General features: G+C 41.2%; 1 protein-coding gene across 1 annotated transcript; it reads left to right on the top strand.

The window, feature by feature from the left end:
• The first annotated feature begins 2,248 nt into the window (after nt 1-2,248).
• On the top strand, nt 2,249-15,968 carry sash3 (SAM and SH3 domain containing 3). The gene is made up of 8 exons (XM_083915233.1): nt 2,249-2,415; nt 5,272-5,367; nt 9,835-9,969; nt 11,046-11,181; nt 12,906-13,063; nt 13,471-13,683; nt 14,013-14,157; nt 14,760-15,968. Exons 1-8 carry the CDS (start codon nt 2,347-2,349, stop codon nt 15,620-15,622), a joined length of 1,815 nt encoding a protein of 604 aa, XP_083771359.1. The 5' UTR covers nt 2,249-2,346; the 3' UTR covers nt 15,623-15,968.
• Nucleotides 15,969-16,232: the final 264 nt, after the last annotated feature.

The following is a 16,232-nucleotide window of genomic DNA, read 5'->3' as shown; positions in this document are numbered from 1 at the left end:
TGCATTACTTTTACTTGTAACGGAGTATTTTGTTTATGTTTCTATAGTGTAGTGTTGCTACTTTAACATGGTCTGAATACTTCTTCCAGCGCTACCTCTGTGGTTTCAGGTAACCTCAGGTGCAATCAAAACCTGCTGCTTATTGTTTTCGTCCCTTTAAGATCTGCAGACGGATCAGTTTGTTGCCAACCTTCAGTCGAGTGACAGGAAACTAAAATAGGGCACGCTGCTCTTATCATGTGGTTTGCTACCCCACCAAAATAACAAGCTAAACTTGACTTACATTTAACTTCCCCCTCTGCTTCTACCAGTGTTTGCCTAGTCCTGCGGGCTGAGTGTACCTTTAAACGCGCACACATTCCTGTGACTCACTCAAGTGGGTCTCTTTTGGAGGTTTTTACAGTGTCAGCAACAACTCATTTGTCTCATGCACCACATTTTTGTATAAAAGTCGTCTGTTGGATGATCTGGACTGTGTGATAATAAGTTTGTGTTGTTGTTGTTGTTGTTATGACCTCCTGTAGCTGCGGCGGACTCCCCTGCTGCAGCTGCAAAGCCGTTACCGAATTTCTAAATATGTCATCTTTAGATTTCTTTCACTTCCACACTTCAGGAGGCAAATATGAAAAATATGCGCTCGTTTTGAGAGCCGTGGCTAAAGAACAAGCTGAAAAAGACTTTTAACTTCATACTTCCAACATGTTGCTGAGGTTGAAAACTGTTGGAGTAGAAATGTTATAATTACAGTGACACTGCAGCAAGATATGACATGCTTTTAAATAGGACTCAACCAATGTGGGAGTTTTGAGACGGATACAGATTATAGAGAGCAACAATTGAGAACTGGAATGAAAATAGGCCTTTCTATGAGAACTGTGCACCAATAATTGAAAATGAGTGTTTTTCTAAACAATAACTTAATTAAAGATCATTTTAAAGGGTTATACATTAGGCTATACTGTGCTCGGGTGATATGACAAGATTATCCTCCATGACATACTGTATATGGTCCTTACGTGTCCACTGTAACAGAGTGATATGCAGTTAAATAAAGCTTGTTATGTACTTTGTAGAGATGCACGGATCCAGTTTTTTCCAATCCAACCCGATACCTGGGCTGAGCGTATCGGCCAATGACGATCCGGTCCTACTGTTGAATGAATGAAGCGCTTACCTTTGCATGTGAGCGAAGGCATCAGGCTTGACATAAACATTTAGCCTTATTTAAAATAAAGGTAATGAATTAACACATATAAATGTACTTGTTTATCAACAAAGAACAAAGTGTACATTAGCAGCAAAAATAAATAAATAACACTTCCATGTAAAGTGCACTGCAAACAGATATTTTAAAATGTAATATAAAGCCCTAACCGGTGTTGCAAACATAGAAATGAAGATACTAGATCGCTGTAACTGTACTGCTGTGGGATATATTAATAAAAAAGAAATGACTAGAGCGGCCTCATTCATGCGATATCTGATCCAGGTAATTACTCAATATCGTAGCCGATATCCGATCCGGTTGTTGTATTTTTCACTATATTCAGTCTCTCTCTTCAGTGTTTCCTCTTTATTTCTTCTGTGGCGACAACTCTGTGATGGAGGCAAGAGTCTGTGTTTAGTTCATATGTCTTTAGTAACAGGAGTTCAGTCGAGTGTCTTATCTAAACTTAAAGTCAGGTGAACAGGTGAAGCTGAAGGATTCGTTGTCATTTTGCTTTTAGGTGAGCTCGAGCAGAGAATATTCTGTTAAAAACAGACTTTGATGCTGTTTTAAATGGATCAGTAGATAAATCGTGTGCATCTACTTTTAAAACACATGCTCATCGATGATCCCTTAGAGAGATTTTATCTGAACACAAGGAAAATATGAGTAACCAGGGAGGGGATTGATCACAACATAACAAATGGACTTGTTTAAAGCAAGATTCACAGAAGAAGAAGAAGAAGAAGAAGAAGAAGAAGAAGAAGAAGAAGAAAACACGTTCTTTTAAACCTTTTAATCTGAAAACTGAGTTGTGATGACACTCTCATGACCTGTTCCGTGTGTTTCGTTTCAGTCTGCCACAGAGCATTTTCAGGGCTGAGAAAAACATGCAACAAAAGCCACGAGCCTGTGTGTAAACCAGAGGACCGAAAACAGGGTTTGCCTCTTCAGCTCCTGTGGCCACGTGACTTCCTCTCAGCTTCTGCAGCAGAGTGCAGCTCTACCTTCTTCTTTTTTTAATCTGACAACTGTGGCAGTGACAGCACGGTGACAGAAACCCTCACTGATTAAGACCGGTGTATCGCTCTCACAGGTTTTTCTCCAGAGAGCTTTCTGAAGGACCACTGGAGAGGAAGATGTTGAGGCGAAAGCCCTCCAACGCCTCGGAGAAGGAGAAAGAGCAGGTGCAGGTGCAGAAGAAGAAGGTGAGTTTTTGGTTGTTTCGGAAGTTAATTTGCTCACATTTTTTGTAAATGTAAAATGTTTCAGACTGTGATTGTGAAGAGGTCTTTATGAGATACTTTCAAACACTTGATGTTTGCATTTCAACATCTCGCACAGCTGTCTTTGTGTGCACATCGCCTCCACACAGGATGTCTGCTCAAGTTGGTACAAGCGTTTGTGGTGAAGCTGAAGGAACCCACACACACACACACACACACACACACACAACTTAAAGCTCAGTACCATCTGTAATTTTTTTTTCCTTTTTAAAAGTGTCTAAATGCGCTCTGGCTTCAACATATTTTTTTATAGAAAAGCAAAGTTCCTCTATTCTGGCAGGGTGAATCATTGCTGCAGATGTACTTTGAGTCATAACAGTCTTTGCGGCTTCGGCTCCAGCAGCCACCATGAAAACGAGCTTCCTACGCTCAGCACCAGTGCCCTTACTTTCCATCCACATCTACCCCCCTGTGGTGACATTCACGCCTTGTCATTACACATCACATTGTCTTTGTTCTCGGCAATCATCTCCGAACACAGTTGTCACCGGTGATAATCGAGGCTGGAGCGTCATTGTTCCAGGACAGGAGTCACTGCTCTGCGAGTATCAGCGTTAATAGAAGATTGATTTATCTGAAAGCTTTGTGGCTTTTTAGGGAGAAGTGTGGCAAGAAAAACAGACAATTAACTGTAAAACTCTTCATAGCTTCATAATAATGTAGGTAATTTATTAAGACTGTGCTGGTGGTTAAAGTCTTCAGGTTAGACACAGACAGATACCGTCAGCCGTCTGCAATGATTGGCTGCCAGCGGTTGCTCAAGCTTTGCCCATTTCCTGTGGTTTCAACAAAGACTCGAGAAGGATGATAAGATCATGCACAGCGGCGTGTGGTTATATGGAAAATTAGATAAAGTTTCCACTAGAGATAAAGGACACTGGAGGATGGGAAAGTTATGCAAAAGAACATAAACTTTGACTTTTTTGGTTCAAAATAAGTCTTCAGTTTAAGCAAGTGACATGCAGACTTGTGCTGAGAGATTCAGTTCTTTAATTAGTTGATCGACAGATAATCAGCAGCTGTTTTGTGTGTTTATTTCTTTTTTGGGTGCTGCTAATGGCATCTGCTAGTTTCCAAAGAAAATCAACCACTCAGCCGAAGAGTCTCTGATTCAACGTCAAACTCCGATCAAACTGTGAAACTAGGAAGCGCTGATCCACCATGAATCAATGTTCTGTTACTGTGTTGAATATTTCTCACATAAAGTGTTGTCAGAAACATATTTCTGTTTATTTTTATCAGTAAAATAAGAACGTTTGTGACCAAGTTGAGCCAAAACAAAGCCCCGCCCACAAACTTTCTTATTTTACCGATAAACAGAGACTAAAAAATGTTTCTGAAAACACCTGTGAGAAATATTCAACACATGTTCGATCAGCGCTGCCTAGTTTCACAGTTTGATCGGAGTTCAGAGCAGTTAATGCGTCAGAGACTCCTCCGCTCTGATTGGTTGTTGGTCAGGTGCAGTGAATCTAGCAGATGACATTTGGAGCAGTTAGACAGAGAGGTAGAGATACATGACTTTTTCACAGATCAACTGTCTCATTGTGCTGTCAGGATAAAGTGACAGTTTCAGTGATTATTAGTCAGCAGTCTACACAGATAATCTATTATGAAAACATTGTGGAGAAATTTACTGAATCTCTAAGTTAAACCGAAGTGTAACTAAGATTTTTATAATTAAATAATTAATTGTTTAAGTCATTTTTAAAGCACAGGTGCCTGAAAATCCCCAAGATCCACCTCCTCAAATATGAGGATGGAGTTTTGTTAATTTGTATTTTTAATTATTTGGAGAAAACGACAAACGTTCCTCTCTATTTTCTGATGTTTTAAACGATAAACCCAGAAAAATGATTCTCAAATAAGTCGATAATGAAAATAAGTCTTTTCCAAACTTTGAATTCAGTGCAGAGAATGTTACAGAGGGTTTATTCACACACACACACACACGTCTCTTCACACTGGCATTGAGTTCAGTGATGAAATCCAGTTATTGTTTTATGTATTCGTCAAGGCAAATCATATACAGCACATGTCATGTGAGAGACAGATTGCACAGGTGAAATCACAAAACAACAAGTGATGAACACACTAAAGTAAGCAAACATAAACTAGATAGTCACAAAAAAACAAGACAGTTAAATTCAGAGAGAATAAAACATAGAAAATCCATTAAAAGCACTTTATTAGACATTTAGATTTTTCTGTCCGTTATGTGTCTTTGGTCTTATAATGCAGAGTTTTTATTGGGACTCGTGGATCCCCACACATCATTTCCATCCCTTCCTTCTTGCTAAACTACTTTTATGAGATGATTCAGACGCGGCTCCAGTAGCAACGTGCAGATGTTAGTGACCCAGATTCATGACTTTATCTTTGAACTGTGAGGAGACACAAGGACTGTTGTTCCTTCTGAGAAATCCCTCTGCAGATTTATCCTGTTCACACATTTGGAGATAAGAACGTGTGTGTGTGTATGTGTGTGTGTGTGTGTGTGTGTGTGTGTGTGTGTGTGTGTGTGTGTGTGTGTGTGTGTGTGTGTGTGTGTGTGTGTGTGTGTGTGTGTGTGTGTGTGTACAACTGAAATGAGTGTTATCAGTGTTGCATTACAGTAAAAAACCACCAAACAACAAATGGACGTGTCTGAAGTTGTTCTGTAAATGACTTTTCGTTGTTAACCATTTGCTTTGTGGTGAAAGTTTAACGTTGGCCATTTTGCTCTGAGCTTTTCTTATTATGATTTCAATATTAATGTAATTCTTTGTGTGTTTCCAGCTTTCTCTGCAGAGGTCCAGCAGCTTCAAGGACTTTATGAAGCACAAACCCACCTCTCCTGTTGCGTTAGAGAGGGAGCTTTCCTTGGAGGAGAACGTAAGTTGGACTCAAACCCAAACACGCCATCTGACATACAATACATCACAGTTGTGAGACGTAGAAGTACGTAAGTTTTTAGTTCCTAAAAGGCAGAAGGTTTATCACGTTGTTCCTCATCTGTCCTGCTGTGATCACTTCATCCAGATCCTGAAAGACACTGATACCAAAGTGCACAAAGGACAAAGTGTTATCAGTTACAGATGTGCACAGTTTTGCTTCCTGATTCGACACACTGCTGCACTGTGCGGGCAAATGTTCCAACACACAAGTTCACTTAACGTTTGACTTCTGTGTACCCTGAGTGGAAGTTGGAGGACAAATAAGCGTAGAAGTGTAGAAGAGGAGAGGAAGTAAGAACGAGAAGCGTTGCACAGAGCCCAGATGACTGCAGCACGCAGACAGGATGTCCGCTGAGCGCTCAAGCAGAGAGCCTCCGTGTCAGACAGACAGTTGCAGAAGCATTTAACCAGAAGGTCCTCCCCCAGAGGATTAATTCAATATTATGCATTTATATCTCTCTATTAAACTGTCGCAGCCCTGTCTGTGTGTTTGTCAGACAGTTACCTCTCTTCACTGTTTAATGCAGAGTCTAAATCATTTGGTGTGGTGAGACAGAGTCATGAGCACAGCCCACGAGTGCACGGAAACGTGTTAATGTTAAGTTTGACGGGAGAATTTGAGTTATAACTACTACTACTTTATTTTCTTTTTCTTATTTTTTATATCTAATCATATCACATATGGGGGTTGGTAGTAGCTCAGTCCATAGGTCACTGGGCAGGTAACCAGAAGGTTGCTGGTTTGAGTCCGTGTGGACCATGAATGGAGTGTGGACCAAACCCCCAACCGCCTGGGGCGCCAGTCACTGGCAGCCCCCTCGCTCCAACATCCCTCCATTGGTTGCATGTATATAGGTCCTGTCTGAGCATGTGTGTGTGTGTATTTCAGGCCTGTGTGTGTGTAACATGAAAAAAAAAAATTGAATTTCCCCATTCGCAGGACTAATAAAGGAATTCTTCTTCTTCTTCTTCTTCTATATCCATAGTATATAATTATAAAACGAGGAATCTAGAGAACAGTTAAATCGACGTACTTAATGTTGCTGAGGGCTCAGTGATGTGCTCTGTGTTGGAAATGTGTCCAGATGGTGGGGACACAATAACAACCTTTACATTTTGGACGGTTATTTTTCAACCGTACGTTTCAGAAACAAAATCTCTTTTTTTCTACGTTCCTCTACACCAGGGGTGTCAAACTGATCCAGTAAAGGGCCGTGTGGCAGCAGATTTTCATTCCAACCAAGCAAGAACACACCTGACTCGACTCACTCACTCACCTGAACTGTCTTCACACAGTTGATTTGTTGGACCAGGTGTGTTTTTGATCAGTTGGAATGAAAACCTGCAGCCACACGGCCCTTTACTGGATCAGTTTGACACCCTTGCTCTACACTCTGAAGCCATACACTAAACTTAGGTAATTGAAGGGAACAGGATTAAAAATATAGACTAAAATATCCTTCAACAGCTTTGATGAAAATGAGATGACGGGGGACTGTTGAGAGAAACTGCTCCAGCGAGCTCCGGTTCCTCCTCTACAACACTTTGTCCCGACCTTTGCTCGTCGGCTGGTAGGAATTTTGTGATCTGATGAGCTCTTTCTTGATTAACTGCGTAATTCTACATTCTGCGGATCCAGACAAATCTGTCCATTTTTCTAAGCCACACCCATTTCAATCTAGATTGTTTTTTGGATCATTTTAATTACGTCCAAATCTGTTTTATCGTCGCTCCTCCTACAAATTTCGAGCAGTAATTACCAAAGTTGGTACAGAACGTCTCTGGACCAGGCTGGAAAAAGATCACATTTTTGATGTTTCATACAGTTTTAACCAGTATGGGTTTTTTAGGACCGATGCCGATACCGATTTTTTTTCATCAGCCCTTAGCAGATGACCGATATGGACTGCGATTTTCTTGAACCGATATTTGGAGCCCATTCTGAATTTTACTCCCTCAAATAACATCATAAAAATGACACGATGATGATGAAAAATGTTACGAGTCTCAATTTTTTTTAAAAAAGGAACATTTATTAAACTTAAAAAGGACGTCTCTATCAACACGGAGCTGCCTGTGGACGCCTGTCTGTAAATAATGCTGAATCGGTGAACGCTGCAGCCCGCTGAAAATATCGGCCGCCGATGTATCGGTCTGTCACTACTTTTGTTATAGTTGGCCGTCAAAGTTTACTCAAATGCTGTATATTACAAAATGTCATATCTCTTAAGCGTTTTGTGCAATTGCAACCACATTTGATGGACACGTGTAGATGTGAAGTCTGAGTGGACAGCATGTGGCGCTGTAACAGCATCATCAAACTATAAAGGAAGAAATCTCTGCCTGTGTGCAGCAGGTATGTGTCACTGTCCTTCACGTGTCTTTAGAACCGTTGATCCGACCGACTTCACACCCGGCAGGTGAACTGCTGAGGACCCCAGAGAGTGTCGAGTGTGAAGTTGAATGTACGAGCGGTTATTGGCCCGCTCCGAACGGGTCTGTCTTTGTGTCTGTCTTTGTCTCTCTCTGTCCATCTGTCCGTCTTTTCTCTCTTTCTCTCTCCTTTTCTTCCTCCCCAACCGGTGCAGACAGATGTCCGTCCTCCACAGAGCTGGGTCTGTCTGACGTTCCTGCCTGTTATAGGGAAGGTTTACGTTGTCACCGTACTCTACAGAGGAATTGTTGGGTCTATGTTTATCATAAATATGTCATAGAGTGTGGTCTATACCTAGTCTGTAAAGTGTCCTGAGGTAACATTTGTTATGATTTGGCACTATAAATAAAATTGAATTGAATTGAATTGAATTGACACTGCACTAGTTATGATAAATGTAAATAAGCACTTTGGAGTTTCTTACCTCACCTGCACAATTTACGCTGTTTGTTAATATATACTTCTGTTTTTATTACTTCCTTTGGGCAAATAAACTAAAAACTTTAATAAAACAGAGCACCATATCAAAATCACACAAGTAAACTCCCTGTTACAGTTTACTATTATAGTCTTTTACTTTGATAACATAAACCAGTTTGTTGAAGCCACAAAATGATGTTGAATGTTTAAAAAGTCTCATACAGCTTTCCTTCTGTTTCCCTAAATCTAACAGCACTTCTGCTTCACGTTCCGCTGTAAATGAGAGAAGACTCGACCTCTGTGTCCTCAGAACGCTTGGTGAAACTAAGTGCCTCCATAAAAATACTGAAAACATCATTAGCTTTCATTTCCCAGCCCACAGTGTCGGGCTGCAGACAGAGTTATGTTTGTAACGCTGCTTTCAAGCACCTGGCCGCAATAGAGTGTGAGTGTGTGTGTGTGTGCGTGTGTGTGTGTGTGTGTGTGTGTGAGTGTGTGTGTGTGTGTGTGTGTGTGCGTGTGTATGTGTATGAGCGTGTGTGTGTCTGTGTGTATGTGTGTGTGTGTGTGTCTGTGTGTGTGTGTCTGTATGGTGTGTGTGTGTGTGCGTGTGTGTGCGTGTGTATGTGTGTGTGTGTGTGTGTATTTGGTGTGTGTGTGTGTGTCTGTGTGTGTGTGTGTGTCTGTGTGTGTGTGTGTGTGTCTGTGTGTGGGTGTTTCTGTGTGTGTGTGTGTGTGTGTGTGTGTGTGTGTGTGTGTGTGTGTGTCTGTGTGTGTATGTGTCTGTGTGTCTGTGTGTCTGTGTGTCTGTGTGTCTGTGTGTGTGTGTGTGTGTGTAAACCCCCTTCACCACAAAATCTGTGGGTTTTCTAGTTTGTGAATTCTTGACAGCGATGCTCGTGTGAACCACAGTGAGAGTTTTATAAATTCACTCAAACGTCGCTTTATTTAAATTAAGTTGAAGCACATTTCATAACACTGTCCTTAAATAGTTGATGATATTTTTAACTTGTGAATTTTCTTAATGAATTTATGTTTGGTTATACATGATAAGGAACAAATCGTAACAGTTTGTGTGAATATGCAACAGACAAAAACATTATTATACATGTTTACACTGATCCATTTTGACACAATAACTAATTAATTAAGAAAAGACACCAAGAAGAAGAAGACCAGGGCTTATTGTTGCCTGTTATCCAGAGTATCGGCAATACGATAGAGAGAAGAAGAATTCCTTTATTTGTCCCGCGAATGATGAAAATTCAATTTTTACACACACCCAATGGAGAGATATTAGAGCCAGGGGGCTGCCAGTGACCAGCAACCCAAGCAGTTGGGGGTTCGGTGCCTTGCTCAACAGCACATCGGCAGTGCCCAGGAGAAGAACTGACACCTCTCCAGCCACTCCATTCATGGTCCACACAGGGACTCGAACCAGCAACCTTCTAGTTCCTAGCCCAGTCACCTATGGACTTAGCTACTACCGCCCCCAATTAAAAACAATAACAAATATAAGTCTAAATGTTCTTTTCTTCACTCTCCTCTCAGGTGGCCGAGGCTGTAACGGCAGAGGAAGCAGTGAAAAGTGGCAGCAAACTGGGGAAGAAATGGCGCAACGTCATCTCACGCACCATGACCCGCAAAACCTCCAAGATGGTGCAGAAGGCTCTGGCTGAAGAAGGGGTAAAATCAGTTACACTCAAGTCACAGTAACAATATATTTTAAACAGCATCTTAAATAATAATAATAATAATACTTGAACAATAAATGATCGCTGATACAAAACCCCATCTTTACATCCTATAAATAAAAGCTGCTGTTGTTACAAAAAGATTTAAATTGTCTCCATCTAGTGGACAAATGTGGTTTTCAAAATAAAAGCAGAAAGTCTCAGTTGGTTTATTTTCAGTGGTGCAAAGTCACTTAAGTACATTTACTCAGCTGCTGAAATCAATTAAAAATACAAGTGCCTGTCATTTCCATTAGATTTTTTTATTTTATGCCATGTTACACTTCTACTACACAATTCAGAGGGAAACATTGTACTTTTTTTTACTTTTATTAGACTGTGACGTGCTGTTGTAGAATAAATTAACCAACAATATAAAGAAGTTAAAACTAAACACGTAAATGTGACACACATCTGATAATATAAAGTACAGTGAAGTAAAGAAGAGATTTTTCATATTGAATACTTAAACTTTAGATACTTTAAGCACATTTTCTGATAACACTTCTTTTCTGATAACACTTCTGCACGTTTGCTCTCATGTAATGGAGTATTTTTACACAGTAATATTACATTCACTTGAACATTTAGCAAAGTTTGGTTAAGTTCAGAGCTCTAAACTTTAAAAACTACAAATGATGTGTTGTTGACGTTGTTGTGTGTTATAGAGGGAAAAACTATAATTAAAAAAGGAATCTGTTAAATTATAATCACTGATCAAAGGTAGTAAAAGGTTAAGCATTTATAAATAAATAATATTGTTAGTCAAATAATTGAAATTGAGAGTGAAAAGTAATATAAAGCTTTTCATTTAACTGCCATAAAGTTCATAAAATAAACGTAAACATTATTTATTCTACTCTTCCGTTTATCTTTTTTAGCTTATTTCATTTACTCATTCATTTTCCTTATTGATTATATTTGTTTACTATATTTTGTCACTTTCAGGGCTAAAAACGATTCCTAAGAAAAGCTTCAGACTCATTAATTATTGTTTGAGTGGACTGAAGGTGTCCTCTGTGTCTCCAGGGTGAGAGCGGCGAGGAGCTGTCTCCGGTCTCTCCTGATTGGCTTCCTGATCTGAGTGCAGGACAGAGGACGTCTGTGTGCTCCTCGGGGTCCGAGGACACCGCGCCCGGCACCATCACCCGCCAGCTCTCAGGCAGTAAGTTCACACCTGCGTCTCTGTGAAGCCGAGTCAAAACTCAGATCACACACACAGACATGATTCACATGTTAGAATTAGATTCAGTTACTAACACTTTAAGATGATGTATTTATCACTGACGTCCATGAACGTCCACCAATCTGCTGGGGCGACTGGGGCTCAGTGGAAGAGTGGGTAGTCCTCCATTAGAGAGATCGGTGGTTTGATCCCCACCTCCCCCGGTCCGCATGTCGAATTGTCCTTGGGCAAGACACTGAAATGCGCATGGGTGTGTAAGTGTGGTGTGAATGATTAGATTAGATGGTATGTAGATGTCCACTGCCATCAGTGTGAATGGGTGAATGTGACAAACACTGTGAAAGCGCCTTGAGTAGTCAGAAGACTAGAAAGGCGCTACATGTCCACTATTCTACTTGTACAATCTGACGAGAACACCTTTTCAGTGCACAAGTCTCCTGATAATCATCACATGTTTAAAGTTTTCTTCAGTATCAAAGTCCAATGACAGTTGTCTGTTTATCCAAGGGTGCAGATTTCCTTCAGCACTGAGGGGGAAACATATCTGCATGTCTCACAAACGCTTCCCTCCAAAGCGTTACATGAGAGTTGGTGGATTTCTTTTACATTTTAGTGTGGCATACGCTTATTAGGAGCATTTTAAGGTTACAAAAGAAAAGTGTAAAATGCCAGAAAGTGAAGAAATGCTTTAAGCAGGGGGTCAGGGAGTTCACTGCCAGAACATTTTGAGCATCATACTCTCAATTTCCTGCATTCAGGTGGATTTTTACGCACCAATTAATGATTTTAATGTTTTATTTATGTAAAGGAAAACTACAAAATACAAAACTATCATAATATGACTCAAAGAAGCATGTTCTGTTACTACTCAAGTCTCCAAATCTTAGAATATAAATTATTTTTTAACTGTGATCCTAATGCTCGCTGTTGTAGTTGACGGACTAGAATTTGGCCTTTTAGTTAAATTATTTTATTCATTATATTTTATTATTTTCCCTCTAATTTGAGGCTGTCAGAGCAGCTTTTACTGCGTTTATTCCATGTACCAAAGCAGAGCCTCAACACCACTTCTTATGTACGTTTTATGGCAGGTTTGAACCGCAGCTTTTGACTTTGCACACTGCCCCCTGACTTTACTGGAGGCTTTGTTGCATCTATGAGTTTTATTTTAGCGGTTCTTCAAAATAAAAGCCCTCAGGTACTTACATGTTTTTACTCAGAGGGGACAAATTTACTGAATATTGAGAGGGACGTGTCCCCTGCGTCCTACCTATGAACCCATGTGTATATCCATAGTAACAGTGCAAACAGGAACTGCTAAAAGATAATTCAGGATGCTTTTAATTGTACCAATTTGCCAAAATGTAAACAAATTTAGAGCTGAAGTTGTGGCCCACAGCTCACTCTGTTTACTTCTTGTTTACATCCCCAAAACATGCAAACCTAAAGCATCTCAAAATAGAAGTTAGACAAAGAAATAACATGATAAAATCCTGTAATATTGGTCGTGCAACATTTTAAAAAAATGACATTTTAGCTCAGAATGTCAGATCAACCTAGTGTTCATCTTTCTCAAACACTGAAGCCCTCCTCTTCCTATTAATAAGCAGATATTTGAAAGCTGTGGACATACAGGCAAAGAAACCAAACGTATGTGAAGGCTCAGGGTGAATCTGACCGTGCTTCTTATCTGTCCACCTCAGGCAGCGACAGACAGAGCCTGGACAGTGGCTACTGCCAGAGGGACAGCATGAGGCTGGAGGAGAACGGCGTCTCTTACAACGGGCCGTTCTGTGGTCGAGCTCTGGTGCACACAGACTTCACTCCCAGCCCGTACGACGTGGAGTCGCTCAAACTCCAAGTGAGTCTCAGAGGGCGGGAGTCGACCTCACTGTCTCTGATTTTCTTCTGCAGACTCTTCAAGTCGTCCTCCAGGGAGCTTGTTAACCGAGTGGATCAAGAAGGGTTTGATTATTATTCCTCAAGGCAGAGTTGGAGCTACACGACTCATTACTGACTGTAACAAGAACAGGATCATTTCAGTAGTGGTTGTGTCACTGCTTTGCAAAGTATACAAGAGCACACAGAGAGAAAAGTCTGGTGTTTGAGCAGCTTTTCATTTCCTCTGCTGTGCGTCTGCGTAAGTGATTGTTATCTTGAGTAACTGGATGATGTTTCTTGCTCTCAAGGTCTGTCTTTAATTCGTCCTTTTATCCGTGTGTCATAATCATGACTAAGCCTGATGTTCGTGCGTCATCTCTCGTACAGAAAGGAGACATCATCTACATCATTGAGAAGCCTCCCGTGGGGACCTGGACGGGGAAGCTCAACAACAAAATGGGCTCCTTCAAGTTCATCTACGTCAACCTGCTGCCCGACGAGAGCCCCCCGTCCAGGAGGAGACGCTGCAACAGCAAGAACCGCCGATCCAAGTCTAAACCCAAATCCCTGGAGGAGGTTCTGGACAGCATCGGTCTTACTGTGAGTTTCTACAACATACCTAGACCGTATGTGAAGAAGACGCCAAAGCTTCACCATCGCCCCTGGTGGCTGGCTGCAGTATAGGTTTTATAGAGTCATTAGATGGGATTTAGATTTTAAATTGTCACCTTTGTGCCATAAATTGTTGCATAAAAATCCCCCTTAGTGCAGGACGTTAAGTGTCAAAATTTTCTCCCGGTGGACCTCCAGACCCCCCCCCCCCCCCCCCCCCCCAATGTTGAACAGAAACCTGCGCCCTTGTTCTGTGGTTCCCGTCATAATCATGGTTATCCGTCTAAAAGCTCGTGTTTTATGTTCCTGTGTTTCAGGAGCTGAGTTCTCTTTTGTCCATGCACGGTTTCCAGAGCCTGGAGGACTTTGCAGGGCTGAAGGAGTCTCACCTCAACGAGCTGAACATCACAGACCCAGACAAGCGCTCCAAGATCCTGAACGCCTCTGAACTGCTCAAAGACTGTAGGTGCACTCGCTGCAGTAACCTTTCAGAACGATGCTGCAATGAGAATTTCAATGGAACTGAGGGAAAAGTCTCAGTAATGCTGATTTCAGAGTCACTTTGTGCCACTCAGACATCAGTTTTACGTAAAAACGTGTCTTTGTGGAATACTTAATGCTACCATCATGTTTTTTCTACCTCAGCTGCATAGTTTTATATTTCACAGGCTCCGTTTTCGCAGCATTTCTCTCACAGTGTGAAGCTGGGCTTGGTCACTTGAGTTTACGGATCAGTGAGAGAAAGATTTTTTTATTAAAAATCTATTAGACAAGGGAGGAGGCTGTTTGCCCCTCTAGTTTTAATGGATTTAAAATTATTTTTTCTAATTTAGATATGATTAACTCCTTTATTATGAGCTTCTATCATCTATTAATAATGTTATAGTTATATGCCCATCTGAGTGTCAACATGAACATCATTTTACATTTCCTTGTTTATATGAAGTAAGTTGGAGCTGTTTTTATAATGAGAAACTGTACATTTGTTAAAATAAACAATAATAAAAAGCAGAGTCCAGGAAGTTCTTCTGTATTAAAAAGTGATTCTCTTCGTCCCCATGCAGCTGAAGACGAGTCAGAGCCAGAGGAGGAGGACAGATCCGGGCAGAACGCCAAGGAGCCGCGGGACTCTGGCTGTTTCGAGAGCTCGGAGAACCTGGAGAACGTACGTGAGGAACCAAAGACGGAGGAGAAACTGCAGGGTGAGGAGGCAGAGGAGGCGTCAGAGGAGCAGGAGGAGGAGATCCAAACAGAGGAGCTGGAGGAGAACCAAACAGAGCATCAGGAGGAGAACCAAACAGAGCATCAGGAGGAGAACCAAACAGAGCATCAGGAGCAGGAGGAGGAGAACCAAACAGAAGAGCAGGAGGAGAACCAAACAGAGCATCAGGAGGAGAACCAAACAGAGCATCAGGAGCAGGAGAACCAAACAGAGGAGCAGGAGGAGGAGAACCAAACAGAGCATCAGGAGGAGAACCAAACAGAGCATCAGGAGGAGAACCAAACAGAGCATCAGGAGCAGGAGGAGGAGAACCAAACAGAAGAGCAGGAGGAGAACCAAACAGAGCATCAGGAGGAGAACCAAACAGAGCATCAGGAGCAGGAGAACCAAACAGAGGAGCAGGAGGAGGAGAACCAAACAGAGCATCAGGAGGAGAACCAAACAGAGCATCAGGAGGAGGAGGAGGAGAACCAAACAGAAGAGCAGGAGGAGAACCAAACAGAGCATCAGGAGGAGAACCAAACAGAGCATCAGGAGCAGGAGAACCAAACAGAGGAGCAGGAGGAGGAGAACCAAACAGAGCATCAGGAGGAGAACCAAACAGAGCATCAGGAGGAGGAGAACCAAACAGAGGAGCAGGAGGAGGAGAACCAAACAGAGCAGCTGGACGCTCTGCAGGAGCTGACGGTGGACGAAGGGTCCTGAGAAGTGATGGGACTCTGTGGACAGTGATGCCTGTAAAAATGTCTTGATTAAAAGAGAGCGGACTGGTTTATGGGAACACGGTGTAATGAACACGATGGTCGCTGTGCTCCACAGTGTCACAGCACGTTTGTCTCCTCCTGATGACATCACCACATCACCCCTTATTAAACGTGTTCTTGTTGTGCAGTGTCGTACAAATATGAATGTAAAATACGTTCAGGTGTTTTTCATGGAACGGGAATTTTAATTGTGACTTTCAGTGGTTTGCTTTGATGTGTTATGACGACTTTCGCTGATTCATGTCACAGTTCTGAGGTTAACAGCTGCTGTAAATATGATTTTAATAAAGATAATTCACTGAGATGTTCATATTTTAATCTGAAGTGCAAAAACTCCAGTTCTTAGAGCGATATGACTTTTTCATTTTATATTTTAACAACATAATATAATATGACCTTTTTATATTATATTTTAATCACATATTATATGATTTTTTATATTGTATTTTTAATGGCATAATATACTATGACCTTTATATTTATTTATTTTAATTTGTGTTTATTTATATATATATTTTATATTTTTAATAACAATATATGACCTTTTTATC

The sequence above is a fragment of the Echiichthys vipera genome (genome assembly GCF_963691815.1).
Source record: "Echiichthys vipera genome assembly, chromosome: 6".
In the NCBI taxonomy this organism is placed as follows: domain Eukaryota; kingdom Metazoa; phylum Chordata; class Actinopteri; order Perciformes; family Trachinidae; genus Echiichthys; species Echiichthys vipera.
Note: the sequence above shows the minus strand (reverse complement) of the source record. Positions and strands in the feature narration are given on the sequence as shown.

Excerpts from the sequence above, each read along its gene's own strand:
- sash3 (XM_083915233.1), top strand. The coding sequence starts at position 2,347 with ATGTTGAGGCGAAAGCCCTCCAACGCCTCGGAGAAGGAGAAAGAGCAG. Across the intron at positions 9,970-11,045 it reads AGGCTCTGGCTGAAGAAGGG|GGTGAGAGCGGCGAGGAGCT; the intron begins GTAAAATCAGTT and ends CTGTGTCTCCAG. Across the intron at positions 14,158-14,759 it reads CTCTGAACTGCTCAAAGACT|CTGAAGACGAGTCAGAGCCA; the intron begins GTAGGTGCACTC and ends GTCCCCATGCAG.